General features: G+C 34.8%; 2 protein-coding genes across 4 annotated transcripts in view; one reads left to right on the forward strand and one right to left on the reverse strand.

Moving 5' to 3' along the window:
- LOC149797894 (arginine--tRNA ligase, cytoplasmic-like) overlaps nt 1–22755 on the forward strand; it is a 207604-nt gene that overhangs the window by 70755 nt on the left and 114094 nt on the right. The window lies entirely within an intron of this gene.
- LOC149797895 (uncharacterized) overlaps nt 768–22755 on the reverse strand; it is a 42649-nt gene continuing 20661 nt past the window's right edge. For 2 of the 3 annotated variants that reach the window (XM_089962929.1, XM_089962927.1), the window contains exon 2: nt 768–7178. In XM_089962929.1, coding sequence (XP_089819055.1) covers nt 5186–6841 — 1656 coding nt within the window. In that variant the 5' untranslated portion in view covers nt 6842–7178 and the 3' untranslated portion in view covers nt 768–5185. Of the gene's footprint in view, nt 7179–13128; nt 14074–22755 lie in introns of those variants that run through there. The other variant, XM_089962928.1, reaches the window with a different exon arrangement.

Consider the following 22755-nt stretch of genomic DNA (forward strand, 5'->3'; position numbering starts at 1 on the left):
CAGCATCTCTGCATTTCTGCGGAGACAACACATCTGTTTTTTCCTGCCATCCACTCCTGATGATAAAAATATATTTGAATTTGAAACATTTATACCTTTGAATTACACTGAGTACCTGCAGTGTAGCAAGTACAAGCAATGCTAGAAATATTTGCACAAAGACACATGATCTGCCTTAATCTAAACCAGCGGTCTCAAATACATGGCATGTGGGCCGTATGAGGCCCACCAAGCAGTATCTTGTGGCCACAAAATGATTGGCATGACAAGGTGTCATAAGAGATAACAGAGGTGATGTGGCCGTTAGGCCATTGAAAATGACCTCAGAGTGGTTTGAGTTTGAGACTCCTGACCTGTACGATGCAATCCCTATGAAACAAAAGTTAAATTTGCATACATAGAGCAGTCATTGTAGATATGTGCCAGTGACCACAGTGAACAGTGAGTAACCATTATTTGGTTAGGAAACACTTTTCCAGTGACCACAGACTACAGATGAAATTATTATGCATGATTTTATATAGGAAATGTGTGCAGGCAGCAGGAGAGAGTTAGAATGGTTGTTGAGAGCAGATGATTGTTATATACATGTGACCATTTAAAACACTTTTGACTGTATGTAACCTTACAGCTTCCAGATTGATGTGTAAAAGATTTTTAAAAATCCTTTTCTGGATCTATTGCCAAAAACTAACAATCTTAATCTCAAAGAAAAATGAACTTATATTTTCATTTGTACCTTCAATGAATAATACTAAGTGAATGAAAATATTTACCAAACTTTTATTCAGTTCCACTGAGCATTCTTAAAGTTATGGTGAGTTAATTTCAAACATTTACATTGAAAGACTACACTACTAAGCCCTCATGATAGGTACAGTTGTGATCATCACTAAGTCATATCCAGTCTGTACACTGGTCTAATATTTGGAACAGCAATATTAAAATATACACAAAGCAAATTTACCAGGCTGTCGGATTTGAGCAACCTTGGCACCAGCTACTTTTCACTACAGCAAGATAACTAAACAATTCATTACATCGACAGAAATATTTTATCTAGATGCTGCTAAGACGTGTACTTTTTCACAGAAAATCAAGTAAATTCAGAATTAAATCCAAATTTTCTGACAAATAATAAATATTTTAATCACTTTCAACCAGCTGTCATCTCGTGCATAACAGAAACAGATTGAACAGGGTAAGACATACAGGCAGTTACTGCTTTCACAGGTAAAGAGCTTAAAAGTATTGTGACATCTTTTGTATTAGAAAATAACTGTTTACTTTTTGCTAAGGTGTTAGATAGAAAGCAAGACTTGAGTAAATTCAGAATTTTCTGTACATTATACATTTGTTAAAATTGTTTTGTCACAAACAGTTTGTTTCTTTTAACACCACTTAATTGAAAATGAGTTACAGCTTGAAAAGCACTTTAATAGTAATCAGTTTTACTTGTCTCAACAGTCAAAGCTCAGATGTAGTCCACCCATCCATCCCTTTCCTTAACCAATAATTGTATAGGTTATGTGGTTCTTCTTGGAGCAAGGTGCTTTAAAAAGTGATATTTAAATTTACAGTTCAGTTTGTAGTGGGAATAATTACAAACCAAATATGGGCTTGAATATTAGCGGTGGCTGTGAAAGGGAGATCAAAATTAATGGAGTGTTTTGTTAAAAAATTTGTTTCATTCTCAGTAAAGGAAGTTGAAGAGATTGGTATTAAAGGTTTCATTCTTTTTCTTACACTCTAATTGTTTCTTTTCTACACTCTTTAAACTAGAAGAGGGCATATTACTACCACCAGCATCTACTCAAGTAAAATCTTATCAACATGTGCAGCATCACTGAATCTCATTCTTTCCTCTTGGGTCCTTAGCAACAGTTTGGAATGATTTTCAAGGCACATACCCACAGAAAAGTGGACATGATGGTCAAATTTATACACGTGTTCAGTATTTTGGTTACATTTTTTTGTTTAGATTTTGTGCTACACATCATCACACTAGTAGGTCACTGTGATTGATAGTTTATTCTTGACAGACTTTGGTTAAAGTTTGTGTTTTAAGTTTGTATCTCAAGCTCTGTTCATTCTATAATCATCAGATTTGATCATTATGTGCATCTCTATTATCATGAATTTACAAAAAAGGTTATCATGAAACTTGATATGGGGATATATCTTGATGGATTCTTCACCCATATAAAAAATGTGGGTCACTATTACCTATATTGAATGCTTCACTGACTTGGGTTAATGATGATGAGTATTTCACCAGCATAACAAAAGTCCAAAGTATGTAACTGTTATGCATGCATTTTTCACTGATTATGGGTACATAGTGTTTTCAGATTTCTCAAGCTCTGATCATACAAAGATCAACAAACTAAATAATTGTATGCATTTCTGTTAGTAATGCACCTTTACAAGAAAAATGATCACTCCGACCTACAGTTAACATTTTACTGGATCATGTTTTTCGCATTGAGCTCATTGCCAAATAATTTTTTTAACCACCTGCATGATACTGTTATGCTTGAAATTATGAAAGTTGGTGCATATGGAGTACTACACTCTCAGCTTAAAAGTAGATTGCCATGACTCATATTTCATGATTAACTGCCTTTGGTTACAATATGTGTTGTACTGTTCATGCTTGAATCATCAAACTAGACAATTGTATAGGTCTGTGTTAATATCATTTGCAAGCATAAGAGGTCACTGCAATCTACATTCCACATTTTACTGGCTTAGGGTCAGGTTTTGCATTTAGCTCATAACCTCATAGGGTTTATCCATGTTGTGCACATACTATCTAAAGAAGCTCATCATGACTTGTATTTCTAAATTGACTGGATTTGGTTAAAATTGTCCATTTACAGATGACCAATTGAGTTACGGATGCCATATGAATACTATATTGCCTAGAACCTTTAAATTTGTATGTGGCTGCATCTGGATACTATGTTCTTAGTGCAAACAGAAGTCACTATGACCTATATTTCATGATTTACTGATTTTGTTGAAATTGTGTGTTTGAATTTTATTTTTACTTTTTATGTTACAATAATAAAACTTAATGTTCTGTAGAGGTGGAATGATGTAATCATTGTTTACAGCCTGGTTTTGAATACCATATATATAGTACAAAATTATAATCATGAAACTTGGTGACAGGATGAATCCTGGTGAGTATTACACTCAAATGACATATGTAGGTCACTGAGAACCATATTTTAAGATACACTAACTTTGGTTAAATTGTTTGTATTAACTGTTTTTGCTTGGCTAACACCACATCTGTACAGGTAAAGGCAAATGAGACTTTCATTCTACATTTTGCAGGCATGGGTTCAAATTTACATTTAGCTTGTGATCCTATAGGTCTTTTGCATGCTGTGTACATGCTGTCCAATCTAGGATCATAAAAATTGGCAAGAGGATGTATCTTCATAATCACAGCTTCCTCATTGCAGAATTAGGTCACTAAGGCCCATGTGACACCATTATGATGCTTCACTGACTTGGGTTAAATTTTGTTTCATATTCATTTCTCAGGCACTGCTCCGGTGGCCTATTGTTTAGAGTGTCCGCCTCAGATGCAGGAGGTCGTGGGTTCGAACCCGGCCAAGTCATACCAGAGACTTACAAAAATGGTACTAATAGCTGCCTCGCTAGGTACTCAGCATTAAGAGGTTAGTGTTAGGACTGGTCAGCCTGGTGTCAGGATAATGTGACTTGGTGGGACATCATGCTACATGTCTGCGGCATGATGCCCCAGTGCTAGACATCACTATAAACTGCCACATTGCAGACATCATAGTGACTGAATAATTGTTAAGGCTACGTTAAAAATCCAAATCACAAAATACACATAGCCTATTTTGCACAAAGAAATAATGTTAAATCCAAAACAAGAACAGCTCATTGGATATCAGCAACACCAACTGATGAATTTTGCAGCACAACCCCTTTTTCTCATCCCTCATATCGAAGTAGTCACTGTCATTGAGAACACATTTAATCAGATGGTAAAATTATAATATTAGGTCAACCTTTTAAAACAGACCTCACACCTCTCAGTCGGATCGTGGATTTTTTTGGTAAGCTTTCCTATTTTGCTGATCGACATTTTACTGTACAGTATGTAATGCTTGGTTGTTATTTTGTTTCTGGAGTGATGGAATGATTGTAGGAAAAATACATCTTTCATTTAAAAAAGTTCTCAGTACTGGTAGTCCCAAAAATAAAAAAGTTAAAAAAGGAACATGATTGATAAATGTGTATGCAAATTTATAATGTACAAAAGATTTCAGATATGAAAACCAAATTTATGGCAGATATTTCCCAGTACCCCATATATGAGGAAATAAATGGATATGATTGATAAGGATAAATGAAAATTTACAGGGTACAAAATATTTAGGACAAGACGATAGCCAAATTTAGGGCAGATAATGACTGTTTCTGCCCATGATAAGCACAATGATATTTAGGGCGATGTTTTTTATTAAAACAACACCTTATCAGAAATGTTAGATTTTACATGATGTTAAAAATTTTGAGGATTCTTTTGTTGTTGATGTTTACTTGTTGCATTTTTATTTTCTCATCATTGTTTTTCTGTAAGAATGATACATGACTCGCACACCTACTTCATTTGAAGGCCTGACATTTGTAATTGGAACACCAAAAATAATGTTTGATGAACAAAATGTTTCATACCAGTTTTACCGAATATACATAAGTGAACATGGTCATGGATCCAGATTTGTTTATGAAAAGAAGTCCCTGCATGGTGTAGTAATCCACATGTATGATCATGTCACACTTCTGTGTCACTCATATCAGCATCACATGCATGATCATGTCACACTTCTGTGTCACTCATATCAGCATCACATGCATGATCATGTCACACGTCTGTGTCACTCATATCAGCATCACATGCATGATCATGTCACACTTCTGTGTCACTCATATCAGCATCACATGCATGATCATGTCACACTTCTGTGTCACTCATATCAGCATCACATGCATGATCATGTCACACTTCTGTGTCACTCATATCAGCATCACATGCATGATCATGTCATACTTCTCTGTCACTCATATCAGCATAATATGATTGATTATGTCACACTTTTGTGTCACTCATATCAGCATCACATGCATGATCATGTCACACTTCTGTGTCACTCATATCAGCATCAGTGGTTGCCACAGCCTCTTGGGGAAGATATCGCAGCAAAATGCAGGCCCGACATTTGGTCAGCGACAAAGTTACAACTTTATTTATTGAAGAATCCATACAAAATAAAATGTATGGGTAAATAATTGTTTGCACCAGAGAGAGGGCTGTTGTGCATGTTAAGATGTTCATGAATGATCCAGGAGTCAAATGGTGGGAGACGGCTTCTGTTACAAGCATTGGCAGCATACAGCATGTAAATGTGGATACAAGAAGACATGTAAATTTAAAAATGTTAGACTGGTTTTGGTTGACACTAGTGATGTTAAAATCATCTTGTTTGTCATCACCATCACCATCACCATCAGCATCACTTGGTGTAATGCTGATGGCTGGAGGAGTGGGACATATAGAGTCCTTCCTGTCAGAATGAATACTTTCCCTGCATTTTGTTATGGACTCTGCACTTACAGTTTTTGTTTGAGGCTGTGAAGACTTGAGGGTATTGGTCTTTTTAAGGTCTGTTTCCGAGTGGAAAGGAAAGTTTGCTGAAAGTTTGGGGTTTTCCAGCTGAGCCTGAAGAGCTTGTATATCCACAGAGAATTTTCTGACATAATTATACTGCTTTGCTCTCTGCAGCATATCAAAGTGAGGGTCACTTATTTGTGCAATGGTGTGTCTGCGACGCCCTAGAATGGTAGCCATATTTACACCAAGATGATTTGGTGTCCTTTGGACCTTGCATTTTGAAGGAGAGGGGAGATCCCCCAATGTCGATGTGTTATCCTCTCGCAGGGAGCTTTTATCCTGAACAGGCAAAATAGACAAAGCAGGTGGTTCTTCTATAATGTCCATTGCTTCCTTTTCATTTTCATCCCTTTTTTCTTCATCCTCGTCAACTTCCTTGATCAAAAAAGTTGGCACTGTGAGTTGTTCAGGCTGATTCAGGTCTGCACTTTCTGCTTGAGTTTGCTTCCTTTTATATGTTTTGATGATTTTGATTGCAACCATGGTACATAATATTAGAATCAAAACCAGGAGCCACAGAGATTGCAGAACTAATTTAAAAAAGAATGATTTTTCATGTACAATATGATAGGATTTTGATTTTTCATCCTCCGTGTTCAGTGTAATAACTAAATAGGCCACTGCGAGGCCAGAACTTATTACAAGCCATATGAATATCGTGATAATACCAAAGTGAAGTTTGGGAATTTCATCATATTTTTTCACAAATTTTAAGAAATTTTGAAGACAGATTAACACAAGCAAAGCAGCTAGGGCACTGATCAATAATACGTATATCCCATATCCAGTAAATTTTAGATCCAGATCTTGTTTCGTTTGCTCCATGTCATCCAGATTGCTTGCCTGATGTCGAATGAGGCGTGAAATCTCCAGTGGGCACCAAATAAAATCAAATCCACAGCACACGGTCAACAATAACAGATAAAGAATGTAACGCAGTTTGCTCAAAATTCTGTTAGTACACATGGATAACAATACTGTAAAACTTGCTCCGCCACCAAAGAAAATGGCAAGGCTAAGTGTTGTAACTGAAAGAACAATGGAATAGAGCTCCATCTTGGATGGATCAGTACCTGGTTCAATCATATTTGAATTATTTGCAAACATTGCCATGTTCATTGCTCCTGTTTAACAAAAAAATAGTTTTTTTTATCTTTCTTCAGTGTTGCAAATCAACAATATAAAATGATCACCAGGAACATACCATATAGTAAATATAAGCCAGAATGATTTTCTTATTAAAGTTTTCCAAACAGATATACAAGACTAGTGACTGATATTGCAAAAAAGAATCTCACTTATGTTTGCAAATAAATATTTCACTTAACACGATCTGTCCAGTATTAGTGATATGCCATGTTATTAGTGTGTTAGGTTACAGTTTTCTTGCAGTTGTTGTATACAATCAAACTTTCGAGCAGTTTCTCGCTGCAGTCTTCCAATCCCAGCTATAGAACTGAAAAAGAAGAGATGGTGTACATTATAAAGCAAAAGGACATGATAGAATTATTTCTATATACATCTAAAGCATGAGAAAGAGTTATCTTTCTTGATCATGAGGTAGAGCTATATTTTTTGACCATTATCCAGTTTTTAAGCTTGCAGTTTTTGTCTGCTTCCTGCCTTCTGGCCAGTAAAGTATATACTTGCCTATAAGTTGAGTCTAACTGGATATATCTATATCTGCAAATGTGCCGGTAGATCGGGGAATATTTGTTAGGAATAATAAGTCGAACAAACAACATAGATCCTAATCTACTGGTGCATTATGTGATTGCAGATGAGGGTCTGCAGTTGGACTCAACTTATGAGTCAGTATATATAATACTAGCAGTACCTATCCAGTTTTTGTAACAAATTGCTAGATATGTTAAGTACAACAGGTAAATTGGGTAGCTCAGGACAAAATCTAAAATCAACATATACTTATCAATATATACTGTACTGGCAGATCTGATTTGAGGTTGTGTTATATTGACCTTTTGAATTAAAAGAACAAATGTGGTTTTGATGATGCTGAAAGTGAAGAGGGAAAAGCCATTTGGAAAATATCATTGCTAATACTAATGCCTTTGCACAATTTGCAATGCTTTATCTTGTGGGCTGCTTTAAATGACTGGAACAAATGTTCTAAAGGTGAGTAGAATGTGAACTTTTACCAGTGGCTGCATGTCAGATGTCTGTTATGTTAAACATTGATTCAATCCGATTGGATGACAGTTGACTTCATTAGGTTTTTTTTTAAATATAGATCTCTCAAAACTGAAACCTCACTCAACTAAATCCTCTTGAAACCAGTTGATTGTTCTGATCCATTATTTCCCTTCTTTCATCTGAATAAAAAGTAAGTTACTTCAAACTACATGTACTCTATTTTTAAAACTGAAGAAAAAAAAATTAGGTTAATATCGATATGAATACCATATAATTGAAACTTGATACGTGGCCATGTTATAATGCTTATTAACTTATTAACCTCCAGAGATTTATGTCATTTTTGCCTGAAATGCGAGTAGGAAACACATGTTGGGGCAACTTCCGAATACATCCAAATAAATCTGCTTCCAAAAGATTTCCATTTAGCCTAGTTGTGTCAGAAACATATTTTTTCCATTGCTATTTTGCTCACACGTGTGCAGAAGGGTAAAAGTTGGAATTGTACTTTTTTGTTGTTAGTTGTTTTGTTTTGGTTGTTGTTGTTGTAGGGTTTAACGCCATATTTCAGGACATGATAGGCTATACATGGCGGCCAGTATTAATGGTGGAGGAAGAACCCCGAAAAGAACCACCGACCCACAAGAAACTACTGGCATACATACCCACATTGGCCGATTTGGAGACTCGAACCCACGCAGACAGAGGTGAGATGGCAGTGATCCATAACGGAGAGCACTTTAGACCACTCGGCCACTCGGGGCCCCTTTTGTTTTGGTTATCGGACCCATCATTTTTGTGTCCTGGCCACTTTTTACTCCAAATCCCCAACTTATCTTACTTTTTGCAAAGGCTTGCCTGTCTTTGTGCAGTTCAGACTGGTCTGCCTTAGATCTGACAGTGAGTGAATATCTGGTTTTTCCCTCTGTATTTTGTAATGTGTGTAGAAAGACCAGATCTTTTTGGTAGCATTTGGTAGAGCTACACCTGTCTACTGTTCTGTAATACCACGGACTTTGGCGTATCTTAAATGACCTTGTCACTACAGAGCTTGAAAGTAGGGTACTACCTCCTTGTGCACAAACATGGTGCCAGGGGTTAATGAGTTAAGAAATTGGCCAATGGTTCAGAAAATGTTCAGGCATAATATCAGACAAAGTGCAGATTACAGGTATGGCAGTAAGTCTTACACTCAGCCAAACTTATGGCTTTCAGAATTAGTTGTTTGTAATATTGTGTCAGCGATAAAACAAAGGTGGTTATGTTTATTTGCTGATTATCTGTGTCATTGTAAGGGGCAATAATTGTCATTGTAACTGGACAGTTGATGACTTTGTCATAAAAAAAGTTTTTCTTAATACTGGTGCACTGGTATGGAATGACATTCCCAGTGACATAAGGCAGGCTGCTGCACTTGAATCTTTTCAAAATCAGTGTGGATGAAATTCTTATATGACTGAACAGTTCAAGTAATATTCATATTTTTCACAATTGAAATTTTCAGTACAGGATGATATTTTATATTTTATATATGCTTATGAGTTTACAGATGCTTATGCATATGTCAGGCTTGAAACTTTGAATTTTAGAATCAGTTATTTAGTTTAAGCCAAATTTGTCATGTCTTGTTGTATTGATTGATTGAGATGTTAGAGGTCAGTATGCATCTAGACCCATCAAGGAATCCATTCATCGTCACCTCATCCTTGATTTATATCAGGTGAAATTCTGCATTATCCTGGAGAAGTCTTTGATCAATACCTAACCTTGACTTCCCATGTAGAAATGACAGAAAACAGTGTCTAAATATAGCATGAACTAACTTTTTTATTAATAATGAGATTTTTCATATTGTCTCTTGGGAAAAGTGGCTTTATGTACATATAGTATGCAATTTTGATAAAATGATCTCCATCTCTCTCATTATGAAGGGTATTTTAATGGCCCATGGGCATGTTAAATAATGCCATCAACTCAGCAGTAGATGGTATCAGTCATTCATTAACCCTTTTAATAGATTGGTAATGGCAAGCCAGGTGGCCACTGGTAACTGTTCTACAATTTCTGTGTCTCCATTTTATTCCTAATAGTTATTAATTTCTTGTAACGTTTTCATTTGTAGCTAATATGGCTAATTTGATGTGTCACATATTCCATTGATTTTATCATTAGTGCCTTTCGTTGCTTCTCCTAATCATAAAATAATAACAAGAGTCCCTAGAACAGACTGACACTTTAATGGGTGAAAAGAATTACCTTGAATTCTGGACAGCATCAGATGTTAAAACCATGTCTGATATTCTTAAGCAAAACAAGAAGGTTTTCAAATTAGCTGATATGGTACATATTTAGATGTTAGCTTGGTTCCATTTTCATTTAGAACATCGTTAGAAATCTTTTAGTGAAAACCTTATAATTATCATCCATTCAGGAAGGGTAGTGACAGCAACATTTTTAAGTTGGCATGGTGGCCATATTGGATGTACAACTGGCAGCATTTACAGTTAGGACCAACTAGGTATCGTAAGAAGTGTACGCCCCATGTTGATATATTAGGAGAGGAGTAGAGATGACAATGTTTTCTAGATACGACTTTCTATTCAGGACTAACAATAACAGTTTCAAGATGGCAGCTGTGGCAGAGATACTGGATACCAGATTGCACCATTTTTATTTAAGACTAACTGGACATCGTAAGATGTCATCCGGTGAAAATCTCAATCAGTACAACTTTCTGCTGCAGTAGACTTGTGATAACATGATTTTTAAGATGGCTGCCATAGTGGCCATATTGGAAATCAGATTGACAACATTTTTATTTAGCACCAACTAGACATAGACATTCAGGAAGAGCAGGGATAACAAGATTTTCAAGATGGCTGCCATTACATCCATATTGGATCACAGATTAGAGCCATTTAGGAGTACTTAGATGTCATAAAAAATTTTAAGTGAAAGCACCATTGTATTGGTCATATTATTGGATGCCAGAGTAATACCATTTTCATTTTGGACCACAACCATTTGGAACATCTGTGCCATGTCCACCAAAGATGATGGATAACAGAACATGCCATAAGATCTTCTGGAATAGGACCAGTGGAACTAAAAGCAAAAGTGTGTTTAATTTTTCTGTTTGTACTTGGATGTCGCTTATTCCTGATTTATAATGTCATCAACATCACACACTACATGTATTTACATACTGGAAGAGGTAATTTGCCTTTCCAAGCATTGGAAACTGTACTCTGGAATCAATGTTCACTTCTAATATGGTTGCTCCAGAAAAGATGAAAGATCAGTTTTGAATTAAGTGGTAATGATACACAATCTATGCATGGTGGCAGTTTCATGGAAGGTCCTGATGTTCTAGGTGGGTTTTAATGACTTCCATTCCTTGAGGCATGCTGGGATTGAGACATGGCTGTTTTTATGCAAGTTTCCATTTTAAATCCAAAGTTGAAGAATTCAACAACAAAAATTAGTGAATCCATCATGTATCTTCATTTGACATTTATGAAATACAAGTGTTTTACGATCTTGAAGATTTGATTGAGAGTTATACAATGGAGGACAGCGGTTTTTCTGATCTTGTACATTTAATAGACCTTCCATGCAAACATGTCATGATAAACTATAATTTATTGACAATCACACAAAACCCCATTTTGTGTTTGTTCATATTTATATATTTTATGGTGTTTGTACCTTACTTGGTGTCTTCACGTTTGGCCATTTTTTAGCTTTGGAGTTTTAAGTAGTAAATTTATACATGTAATATTTTAATTTTGTGGCACTGTTTGGTTTTGAGAAAAATTACTTTTTGATGGTTACTTCATGTTTGTAGAGCCGATTATTTTTATTCTATTTCATAGAAGATCAACTTGTGCAGGGCCTATTGTTTCAAGAGAATGTTGATTAAGTTTGTGTTTTGTCACAGCCACAAAAGTAATGAAAACTGATCACCCATAAAATATTGAATTTGCATTCTCTCTCTTTCTCTCTCTCTCTCTCTTTTTCTCTTTCTCTTTTTGCATTAAGTACTATGATGTTTCCAATCCATGGTGCAAACTTCACACACTGGTTTTAGAGATTTCTGTTTTTTAGACCATCTGACAGAGCTTATTAGACCACCAGACAGAGCTTTTTAGACCTCCTGACAGCGCTTTTTAGACCACCTGACAGAGCTTTTATCACTTAATAGTTATAACTACCTTTTCTGAAGAAGATTGTGAGCATTAAACAAAAGTTATTTCATACATTGTTCATAGGAGTATAGAGACACATATAGGTAACTGTAGCCAAATCTTCAGTGCATGAAATGATGACCATGTTCAGTTTGTTAGATCAGAAGAGCTTTTGGAATGGTGTTGTGTCTGTGGTCTGGCCATGTGTTTGCCCAAGTTTGTTACATATACTCCAAGACTGACATGAAACTTTGCACATGTTTTCACCCCAAATTCTAGTTGATCCTACATAAAAATGGTACTACTCAGTCTTCCAGTACAGCCACCAGTCACAATCTTGAAAATCTTGTTATGATCACCACTTCTTCTGAATAGACGTTCATATCAGCATTGGATTTGCACTACATGACTTCTCGTGATGCTTGGTTAGTGCTAAATGAAAATGGTGCCAATCCAATATGGCTACCATGGCAACCATCTTTAAAATCTTGTTATTGCTACTCCTGAACAGAACCCAAAATTTTTTGCTATGCTTGTCTCCTAATCAATTTGATTGCCTCAATAACTATCTTCAAAACTTTTGTTAATGCTGCTTCTCTTAAATGGATAATCATATCAACAGGAGGTTTACCATTATCAATAAATATGTTTATGATGGTCTAGTTCTAAATGAAAATGGTTCCAGTCTTACATTTAATATAACTACCTTGACACCCATCTTGAAAATTTTGCTCTCTCTGAAGAATATCAGAAATGGTTTGAGCACTTGGAAGTTCAAAGAAATAAATGGTCTTGTCTAAGATTCCAGCCAATAGAGCACCAGTCTCTTCAAGGGACTCATGTTGAATCAGATGATTTGAAACATGCCATCTCATACTGTTTTTGTGTAGAAATATAAGTTCAAATGAACTGCAAATATTAAGACCAAAATCTTATTAGGTAATAATTATTAATGAAAATTTTCTCACTAGATATTTTAAAAGACAGTTTTATTGCTTTTCTGAATTGGTAAAATCGAACTTTGTTTCAAAGCTGAAATAATCAATTACATCTACTGCATCTTACCTTGTAGTACTGTTTCCAAAATACTTGTCTAGCATAAATAACTGATAAATATCCAAGAAAATAATCCAGTGTACCCCAAAAATTCATGACCAGGACCAAATGTGCCTGCCAAAACTCTCCAGTTTACTGTATGTAAGACAAATTTTCATCCCAACAGGTTGAAGTTGTTATACAGCACTGAGCAGCGTAAACTGTGTACCCCACATTTGTTACAAGTCCGATTATTGATCTAAAGACTCAGGCTTTACAGTATGCAGACAGGTTTTGCATGGCATATGATATTGGACTATACTCTTACTTAGCACTGATATTCACTTATGAGGAATGGCCAACAATATAGTCAATCTCCATTTGTAGATCATATCCTCTACTGGAAACATATCTGACATGTGTAGGCAGACCTGATAATGACATTACATGACAAAATTAGATGTTTTGCTGCACTCGTTAAACATTGATATTCATTTTTAAGGATTGACCAACAATAGTACTGCATGTAATTAGATCTTCAAGCCGAAAACTTGGACCTGCTATTTATGGATCTGGTACATTTAGAAGAAAATCATATCTCTCAGTAGAGAATTTAGGTTAATTGCCAGTTTGGACTTGAACCTTTCGTTGTAGAGGGATTCGTAAACTTAAATGGAAAAAAGAAAATAATAGTTTGTGCACATTTAATTTAGATGACAACCAGAGGCTGAGGTCTTTTGAAAGCCATTGGTCATTATTCATACCCTACATACATAACTTTTAAAATGTTTGGTTGCTTGTGTAATTTTCATTCATGTTTTTTTTTTGTTTTTCTTTTTGTTATTGATGGTATCCTCTCATATTTAACTAGGAGAAAAGTCATGTTATTTCTTTTCTTCTTTTAAGGTGATTAAATAAAATATTTTGTAAATGAATGTTACAATAATGTTCAATGGCATTGGTTTGGTTTAACTTGTATTCCTTTTATGATCAGCCTATTTTTACAGTTAAAGGATTATATGCAAATATCCTAAATTTTATGTGAAGTTATTGTCGTCTTACAGCTAAATGAACTGATTCCATTGAGATTCTGTTTAGAAATGTATGTAAAATGTAAATGTGGAATATTTTGTGAGGGCCTATCAAGAAATATCCACAAGTATGTATATATATATATGTGTGTGTGTGTGTGTGTGTATATATATATATATATATATATATATATATAAAATTTGAATGCTCTTGCCAGACATTTTTCCCCAAAATTAACTTCATATAGTGTATATAGTTAAATTTGATATGCAAATGAGGTATAACAAGTTGTTTCAAAAACAAAAAGGTGGGTAATGATTAAATATACTGGAAATTTTCAGTTCTGGATTTGCTTTTTTTGAAAAATAATTTTTAATTGAAAACAAGAATACATACTACCTTAAAAATATCTAACACCAAATTAATGGGCACTACCGGTAAAATCCATTGGTGAAGTTTCGTTTCTTCAAGTCACCAAACATATCTAGGAGGTTGATAATGAAAGTTAACTGTTGTTGCTAGATGTTTTCTCTAATTCAGGCCTAGGATACATATATTTTGTGCTAGTGTTGAGACAAGTACAATAGTCAATGCAGACATTTATACGTATAAAACATATGCATATGTATGGCCTAATTGCACCTCAATCATTCTTTCTTTTTAGGACACCCCACCCCCACCCTAAAGTTGGGGGTCAATTTTGTACAGTTTTGGTACATTTTAGTCAAGTTGTTCATTTAGCTCTTGTTTAAGACAAATTGTATATACATTAGTGTTGTACAAGGAATCTTGAAACTTGGTAAGAGGATACATCTTGATGAGAACTACAATCTCCTAAAAATAATAGGTCACAGTGACCATTATATAATGATTTTGGTTAAATTTTGTAATTTAAGGTTTATTTTCAATTTCTGTTGATACTGGATTCATCAAACTTGACGATTGCTTCTCTGTTAGAATGATAACCTTAAAAATAGGTCACTGTGAGCTACATTTCACAGGCTTAGGTTCAGGTTTTGCATTTCTAGAAAGCTGCCAGGCTTAAAGAGCTTACCGATGACCCACCATCAAATATGGATGTTGCTACTAAATATTGATAAACCTTTAATAATCTCTTCTTGATAATCACAGAATTTGACCTACTTAGACTGAAAATGTCCTAGCTTGAGCACCTCTCAGATTTGTACGATGATGCTGTTCTGCCATCAGATCGACTGCCATTATTATAAACAGGAAAACATTTACAAAACTTTATCTAGAAAAAGCTGGACAGAATTTGTCCAGCTTTATTGTGGTATTTTCTTGTATATGGGCAGATAATACTGATATGCAACCAAATATAAATGAAGGTAAAGAAAAACAGAGAAACCTTGAAACAGATGTTTTATAACAGAATAAATCAACATCACTGGATGAAATTTAACAGAAAACATCCTGTTGGCCAAAGTTTCTTTGTAAACTTGCATTTGGCTATTGGGCAGATGTCAGAAGTGTGAGTGATCTCATGTCCTCTTGGGTCTCTTCTTCTGTCACATTATTAAGTTTGTATATTGCTGCTAATGTTGATTTTTAAGTAACCACATTCTGCAAAAAGGTTATTTCTCCACATATTATTGATTTGTTCACATCTGGTTCTAAATGACATTAACAATTTTGAGTGACTTACAGTTATTAATGCTTTTGCTTTTTCTGCCATAATCATGATGGACATTCACTGCAAAAAAGATCAGACAGCAAAATCTCGACCAATCAGAGAGAATCTCAGACTATCCATTTTATTGACAATAAAATCTTAGCTCTCTTTAGGAGTCTCTATTTCCTTCATAATTATTCTGATAATGGTTGGTATTGATTCCAGTAGCCATTAACTGGCAAGGTTACTGCTACTTTAATTGTCCTGTCACGTACTACTTTACATATTTGTCATGGTTTTCCCTTATTGTCTCACACAGGCCTGAAGCCATTTAGTCTTATCCCAGACTTGTGGTTTAACTGCAAGCAATTTAGCTAACTGGGATTTTTTTATGTTTCTGACAAAAGCCTTTGAAGGCAGATGTATTACAATAATTTACAAAATCTTGTACAGTTTTGTAATCATGGATAAGCCATAGTTCAAAGCTTTCACATCTTGGAAATGGAATTCTTGGGGGGGGGGTGCTAGAGTCATCCTGTCAGTCCATCCATCTGTCCACCACTCATGCGTGTGTTTTTCATATCTCCAGAACTGTGCAAGTTTCCTGATTTAAATTTGGTATGCATTTGTATCATGATTATGTTTGTGTTTGTGTGTACCCACAAATGTAGAGTTTGTTGGATAGGCAGTTTGGCACATTTTTATGTACCTGTCATAAGACAGAGAGTATTAAGCCATCATGTCCAGCTATCCATCAGTTCATTTCCAAACAATAACTATAATTCACCTGTTATAAACCTTTGTGGTGGGATTGCATTCTGGGTTAGACAGAACCCAATTGATTTTGGGATCAGATGGGGATAGGTCGAGGTTTCTGGGTGGAAGGGAAAAAATGGCTGTTGTACAGTAACTTGAGTTCACCACCATCTGCATTTGCCAAACTTAATGGATTGCTTGTGTTTGCGGGTAAGGAAGAAGCCTGTTGATTTAGTGGTCAAGGTCACTTGGGGTAAACTGTTCCGGTGGCCTAGTGGTTAGAGCATCCACCTCGGATGCAGGAGGTCATGGGTTTGATCCCTGGCCAAGTCATACCAAAGACTTACAAAAATGGTACTAACAGCTGCCTTGATTAAGGCTCAGTATTTAGAGGTTAGTGTTATGACTGGTCGGCCTGATGTCAGGATAATGTGACTGAGTGGGACATCATGCTACATGTCTGCAGCATGATTCCCCAGTGCTAGACATCACTATAAACTGTCACACTGCAGACATTGTAGCGATATGACTAAAAAATTGTTAAAGCTACATTAAAAATCCAAATCACATACACACACACACTTGGGGTAAAGAAGAAGCCTATTGATTTAGGGGTCAGTGATGATGGCCACTGAGTGAAAGATGGGGGAAAACTGTTTTTGTGCAAAAACTTGAGTTTTCTTCCATCAGCAGTTACAAAGCTTTGTGCATGGCTTGCAGTTTCATTATATTGGCAGTGTATCAATGTCATATGGACACATTTAGTGTTTTGCACATACTTTTTAGTTTACATGAGTTATTAGATTTTGCACATAGGTGAAGCATGGAGCAAGTATAATTGTCCATCTGTGTCACATGTCTTGAAGTCTAGAGTTATGGGAGCAGGTTAACATCCAGTCAGAATAAATTGATCTGCAGTGTTATGTGGTCTGAAAGAATATTTCCATTTAGTTCATTGCCTTTTCAAGGCTTGTACATTCTGCATTACAACATTCAAGATTTTTTGCCTGGAAATTTGGAATTAGGTTTTAACTTTTACAGTTTGAAGTCATGGTATAATTTTGGAGTTTTAATCTTTAGTAATTAAATGATTTGCATATATGGATGGAAAATGATTCCAGACCTTTTTGAAATTTTTGTATGGTATTGTGATGGATGGAAAATTATTACAGACCTTTCTTTAAAAGATTTATGTTATTGAGATTATTCTAGTTCCTGAAAATTTGACAGATTATCACTTATCCCCTCCCTCCTGCTATAAATATATGAATATAAATGTATCACATTTGAATTTATCAAAATACGGGGGGGGGGAGGGGGTGTGTGAAAAGAATCAGTTAGATGTAACACAGAGCTTTCATTTACCAAATGATTATGTTGTGTTGACCATGCCTTCTCATACATGTTACCATGACAATAAATCAGTATATCATGATAACAATAGAATTTTGATGACAGGCTTCAAAAGGAACTCCACTGTAACAAATATCACAATTGGAATACTGAACCACTGCTGCTCACATGCAGTCTTTGCCAAGAAGTTACAAATTAGAAAAAGAATTTGTACTCTTCCTTGCATGATAATTATGCATAATATGTTCTCTTTAATTAAAACGAAGTTCAGCAGTGTGGTAAACAATGACGAACAAATCTTTCATTAAATTAGATCATTATTATTATTAAATTATATGTAGAGGTAACAATATATGGGTCTAAATCATGCTATGATTTAAAAAAAAATTTGTTTTATTATTTCTGAAGTTTGCTGATTGACAACATATATTTGTCATACTTGGATACATTTGTTAAAATTTATTATTATAACCAAACAAAAATTTTTTAAAATAGTGTGATAAGTATATTTTGTTACCCTTTAATTTTTGACCCATTAATTTTTGCTTATTTATTCAAACATCTTAATAGCCAAAATATTTTAATTTCAAGTCCCATAAATGATGACATTATTAATTAATTTTATAACCATTATTATAATAATTCTGATCCCTTTATGACATCATCCAGTTATGAGATCTGTATCAAATGATGTTGACTGCTTCATCTGTCAGCTAACAAGCATAATGTATTGGAAACTATCTACACAAAACTTGATTATAATCTTCATTAAAAAAAGTGTATAATCTTATCTGATGGAAAGTAATCATGCATTGGTTTCTGCCTTTTTTAAGAAAAGGAAATTGATTTGTTGTTACCATCCATTCATAATGTGCTTGTGTGTGGGTGTCAGACTTCTGATGGAATATCAATCATTGTCCCACACTTGTCAAAGAGAGCAGATGCATAAATCCCAGCTGTGATCAGGACCCATTTTACTGCACTGAAATGGTGTGTGCCAATTTAATTGCACATAAAATTCTTGTTGGCTCTATTATCAGAGTGTACAGACATTGTGGTATCAGCAAATTGAGTGCCTTGTGCATAAGTATTAGACACAGCATAGAGCGATATTGATTATCATACACTATGAAATGAACATCATACTCTGAAATGATCAGTATACACTGAAATTATCATTATACACAATCATTATACACTGAAATGATCAGTATACATTGTGAAATGATCATTATACACAATCATTATGCACTGAAAAATTCATCATACACTGAAATGATCATTATACATGGAAATGATCATCATTATGAAATGAACATCATAAATTGAAACAAACATCATACACAGAAATGATCATTATTCACTGAAATGATCATTATACACTGTGAAATGATCATTATACACTGAAATGATCATCATAGACTCTGAAATGAACATCATACACAGAAATGATCATTATAAACTGAAATGACCATTATTCACTATGATGATGCATTGAAATGATCATTATACACTGAAATGATCATTATACACTGTGAAATTATCATTATACACTGATATGATCATTATGCACTGTGAAATGATCATTATACATTATATGATACAATGGAATGGTCATTATACACTGAAATTAATCATTATACACTGTGATATGATCATTATACTGTGAAATGATCATTGCACACTGTGATAAGGTCTTCATACACTGTGAAATGATTGTTATTCACTGTGAAATACTGTTATTCACATTGAGAGAAACCTACTGCTGCAACTGCTTATGTATAAAGACCAGGTTCCTATCATTACATATTTACCTGGAGAACAGACTATTTTTTGTTCATAATAACTACTTAAAGTATGTTTCATATAAGGGTGTAATATTTTCAATATTGCGATACCATATTGTAGGGGTTTTGATCATCTGCAGTGGGAAAGGAAATGTTATTGATAAAATAAAAATGAGATAAATATTTTGACTTAGTACATTGCTTGACACTTCTACCTTCATTCCACAAGGTTGGAAGATTATGTACAGGTCCACTAGAGATGAGGGTTGAGGTTTATAGCAGGATGTTAGAAAAATTATATGTGAACACAGCTCTTAATTGTGTAGTGTGTGTGTGTGCGTGATTTGGATTTTTAACACAGCTTTAACAATTTTTCAGTTACATCGCTACGGTGTCTGCAGTGTGACAGTTTATAGTGATGTCTAGTACTGGGGCATCATGCTGCAGACATGTAGCTTGATGTCCCACCCAGTCACATTATCCTGACACTAGGCCGACCAGTCCTAACAATAACCTCTTAATGCTGAGCGCCAAGTGAGGCAGCTGTTAGTATTATTTTTGTAAGTCTTGACAACTGGATGAACTCGCTTGACTAGTTCTTAGCTAAGGTCCATTTGACATTGGTTTTTTTTTATGAATATGTAAAGTCATTATGACATCAGAAGCTGTGATTTCAGGATTCTTGCTTTAAATACAATAGGTACCCTGCAAATAAAACATAATTTCTAAAAGACCCCCCCCCCAAACCCTTCTTTTCCAGCACGAATTCATTAGGTAATGATTGCTGTTTAGCAATCAACCTAGTTTTATTTTAAATTTCTTTTCCTCTGCCTGTAAGACCAAGTAAAATTATAGTATGGTCCTTTGTCTGTCATCTGTCATCCAGCATCCATGATCAATATCTGCTCATAAACTGCCTCAACTGTTTTCCAGCAGAATTAATCACATTTGACAGAAAGCATTCCGGCATGAAGATCATTTTTGTACAATTGATCGATGATTCAGATCATCTATCAGATGTGGCCATTGTTGTTAAAAATAAAGAAAAAAAATAGTCTGTTGTCCATCAGTAGTACTATTTACAATTTATTAAAAACCTCCAAACAAGTTTCAACTAAAACTTGGCACAGAGCATTGTGGCCTAAGTACCTCTCAGTTATATACAAATAATAAAAATCTGCGGTTAATTTTTGTTGACATTATTAAAAAATAGTGAAACATTTCAATTACTTTTTCTCCAAAATCACCAAGCAGAATTTGATCAAATTCAGACTTTGCAGAAAGCATTTTGGCATGAAGACATTTCAGATTTGTGATGCCAGTCCACCATCAGAGCTAATTTTGTCATTACAAAACAGAATTAGGAAAATCTTTAAATTACTTCTCGGAAACTGCTAAAAAAAACTTGACAGAAAGAATCCTGACAAGCAGACTTTTAAAAACTTTGTTTAAATAATTTTGTCAGTCTGCTGCGAATGAAACACCATTACAGAAAAGAAAAGAAAATCCTTTAAATCACTGCTTCACAAAAACTGCTTAAATTAATTTGAAAAAAATTTGACCGAGCACTTTCAGTCATGTACAAACGATATCAAATTGCATTCAAATATGGCTACAATTACTAACAATGGATAAACATTTAAATAACTTCTCATGAACTGCTCAAAAAGAACTTGACCAAACCTATCAGAAATTGTCATGTCGGCAATCTCGGGCCTACTTGGGACTCTTGATTTGGACATGTGCAGCTTCATATTTTTTTATATATCTTTTTTTATTTACTGCTCTGGTGGCCTGGTGATTAGAGCATCTGCCTCGGATGTGGGAGGTCATGGGTTTGATCCCAGGCTGAGTCATACCAAAGACTTACAAAAATGTTACTAACAGCTGCCTCGCTTGGTGCTCAGCATTAAGAGGTTAGTGTTAGGACTGGTCGGCCTGATGTCAGGATAATGTGACTGGGTGGGACATCATATTACAAGTCTGTGGCATGATGCCCCAGTGCTAGACATCACTATAAGCTGCCACACTGTGGATATCATAGCGATATGACTGAAAAATTGTTAAAGCTACATTAAAAATCCAAACCACACACACACACATTTCTTTTTATTATAATTTACCAAGGGGCATCTTCATTAATGTACGTGTGTATGCCAAGTACTGTAGATGTTTCATGAATCTAGTGACAACTTTGTACTCTGTAATAGAAGTGAGGGGTTTCCTTGAAAACTTCTTGAATTTAAAAGGTGGGTTTTATCTTTGAAAAGTCCTTGACTTTGTTGAAATCTCCTTGAATTTTGAATTTATCTGAGGAAATACAGAAATTTGAACCCAAACAAAAAAAACTTTTAATTTCTTAATTTTTGTTCTCTGTTATGTATTTTCCAAAATTAATATGTAGAATGGGATAAAACTGAATGCACCAAAAGAAAAAAAACCAAACAAACAAACAACAGTGCCTCTTTATTGAGCAGCATAGTTGTGTTGTGTTCCTTTTATACGTATTTATCCAGTGATAAAGAAAGTACAATTTCCATAAAACTTGAAACAAACTCACTGGAACCTTGTTGAATGCTTGAGTGCAAAATAACAACTATGGGCTACATGAAGTGTGCACACACTTAAGTATTTGTCATCTTTTTTCTTTTGGTGTTAATGTACATATATATACTAGCTAACAAGTCAAGTCAAACTGGAAACAACAAACAAGCTGGAAACAACAAAGATCCTGGTCTGCCATAGCATAATGCACCTGCCAATCAGGGTCTGCATTGTTTGTTATACAGAGTACTCCTTGCACATTGCACAGACCCAGATTTGCCAATGCATTATGCGCTGGAAGATCAGGGTCTGTGCAATTTGCATTTATATTCATCTTATAAGCAAGTATATGCAGTAGATGACATTTTATTTGCAGGAAGAAAAAAAATGACCAATTTGGCATTGTGTATAATCAGTTTTGGGATTTAAACTGAATGCAATGCTTATATGTATATAAATTTTGTGAGTATGTAAAATGAAATATAGATCAGTGTAACTGAAGGAATATTGTATGTATTCTTATTTATTTAAATTCGATTTACTATTTAATTA

The sequence above is a fragment of the Sinohyriopsis cumingii genome, chromosome 6, assembly GCF_028554795.1.
Source record: "Sinohyriopsis cumingii isolate HCF-2022 chromosome 6, ASM2855479v2, whole genome shotgun sequence".
Taxonomy (NCBI): Eukaryota; Metazoa; Mollusca; class Bivalvia; order Unionida; family Unionidae; genus Sinohyriopsis; species Sinohyriopsis cumingii.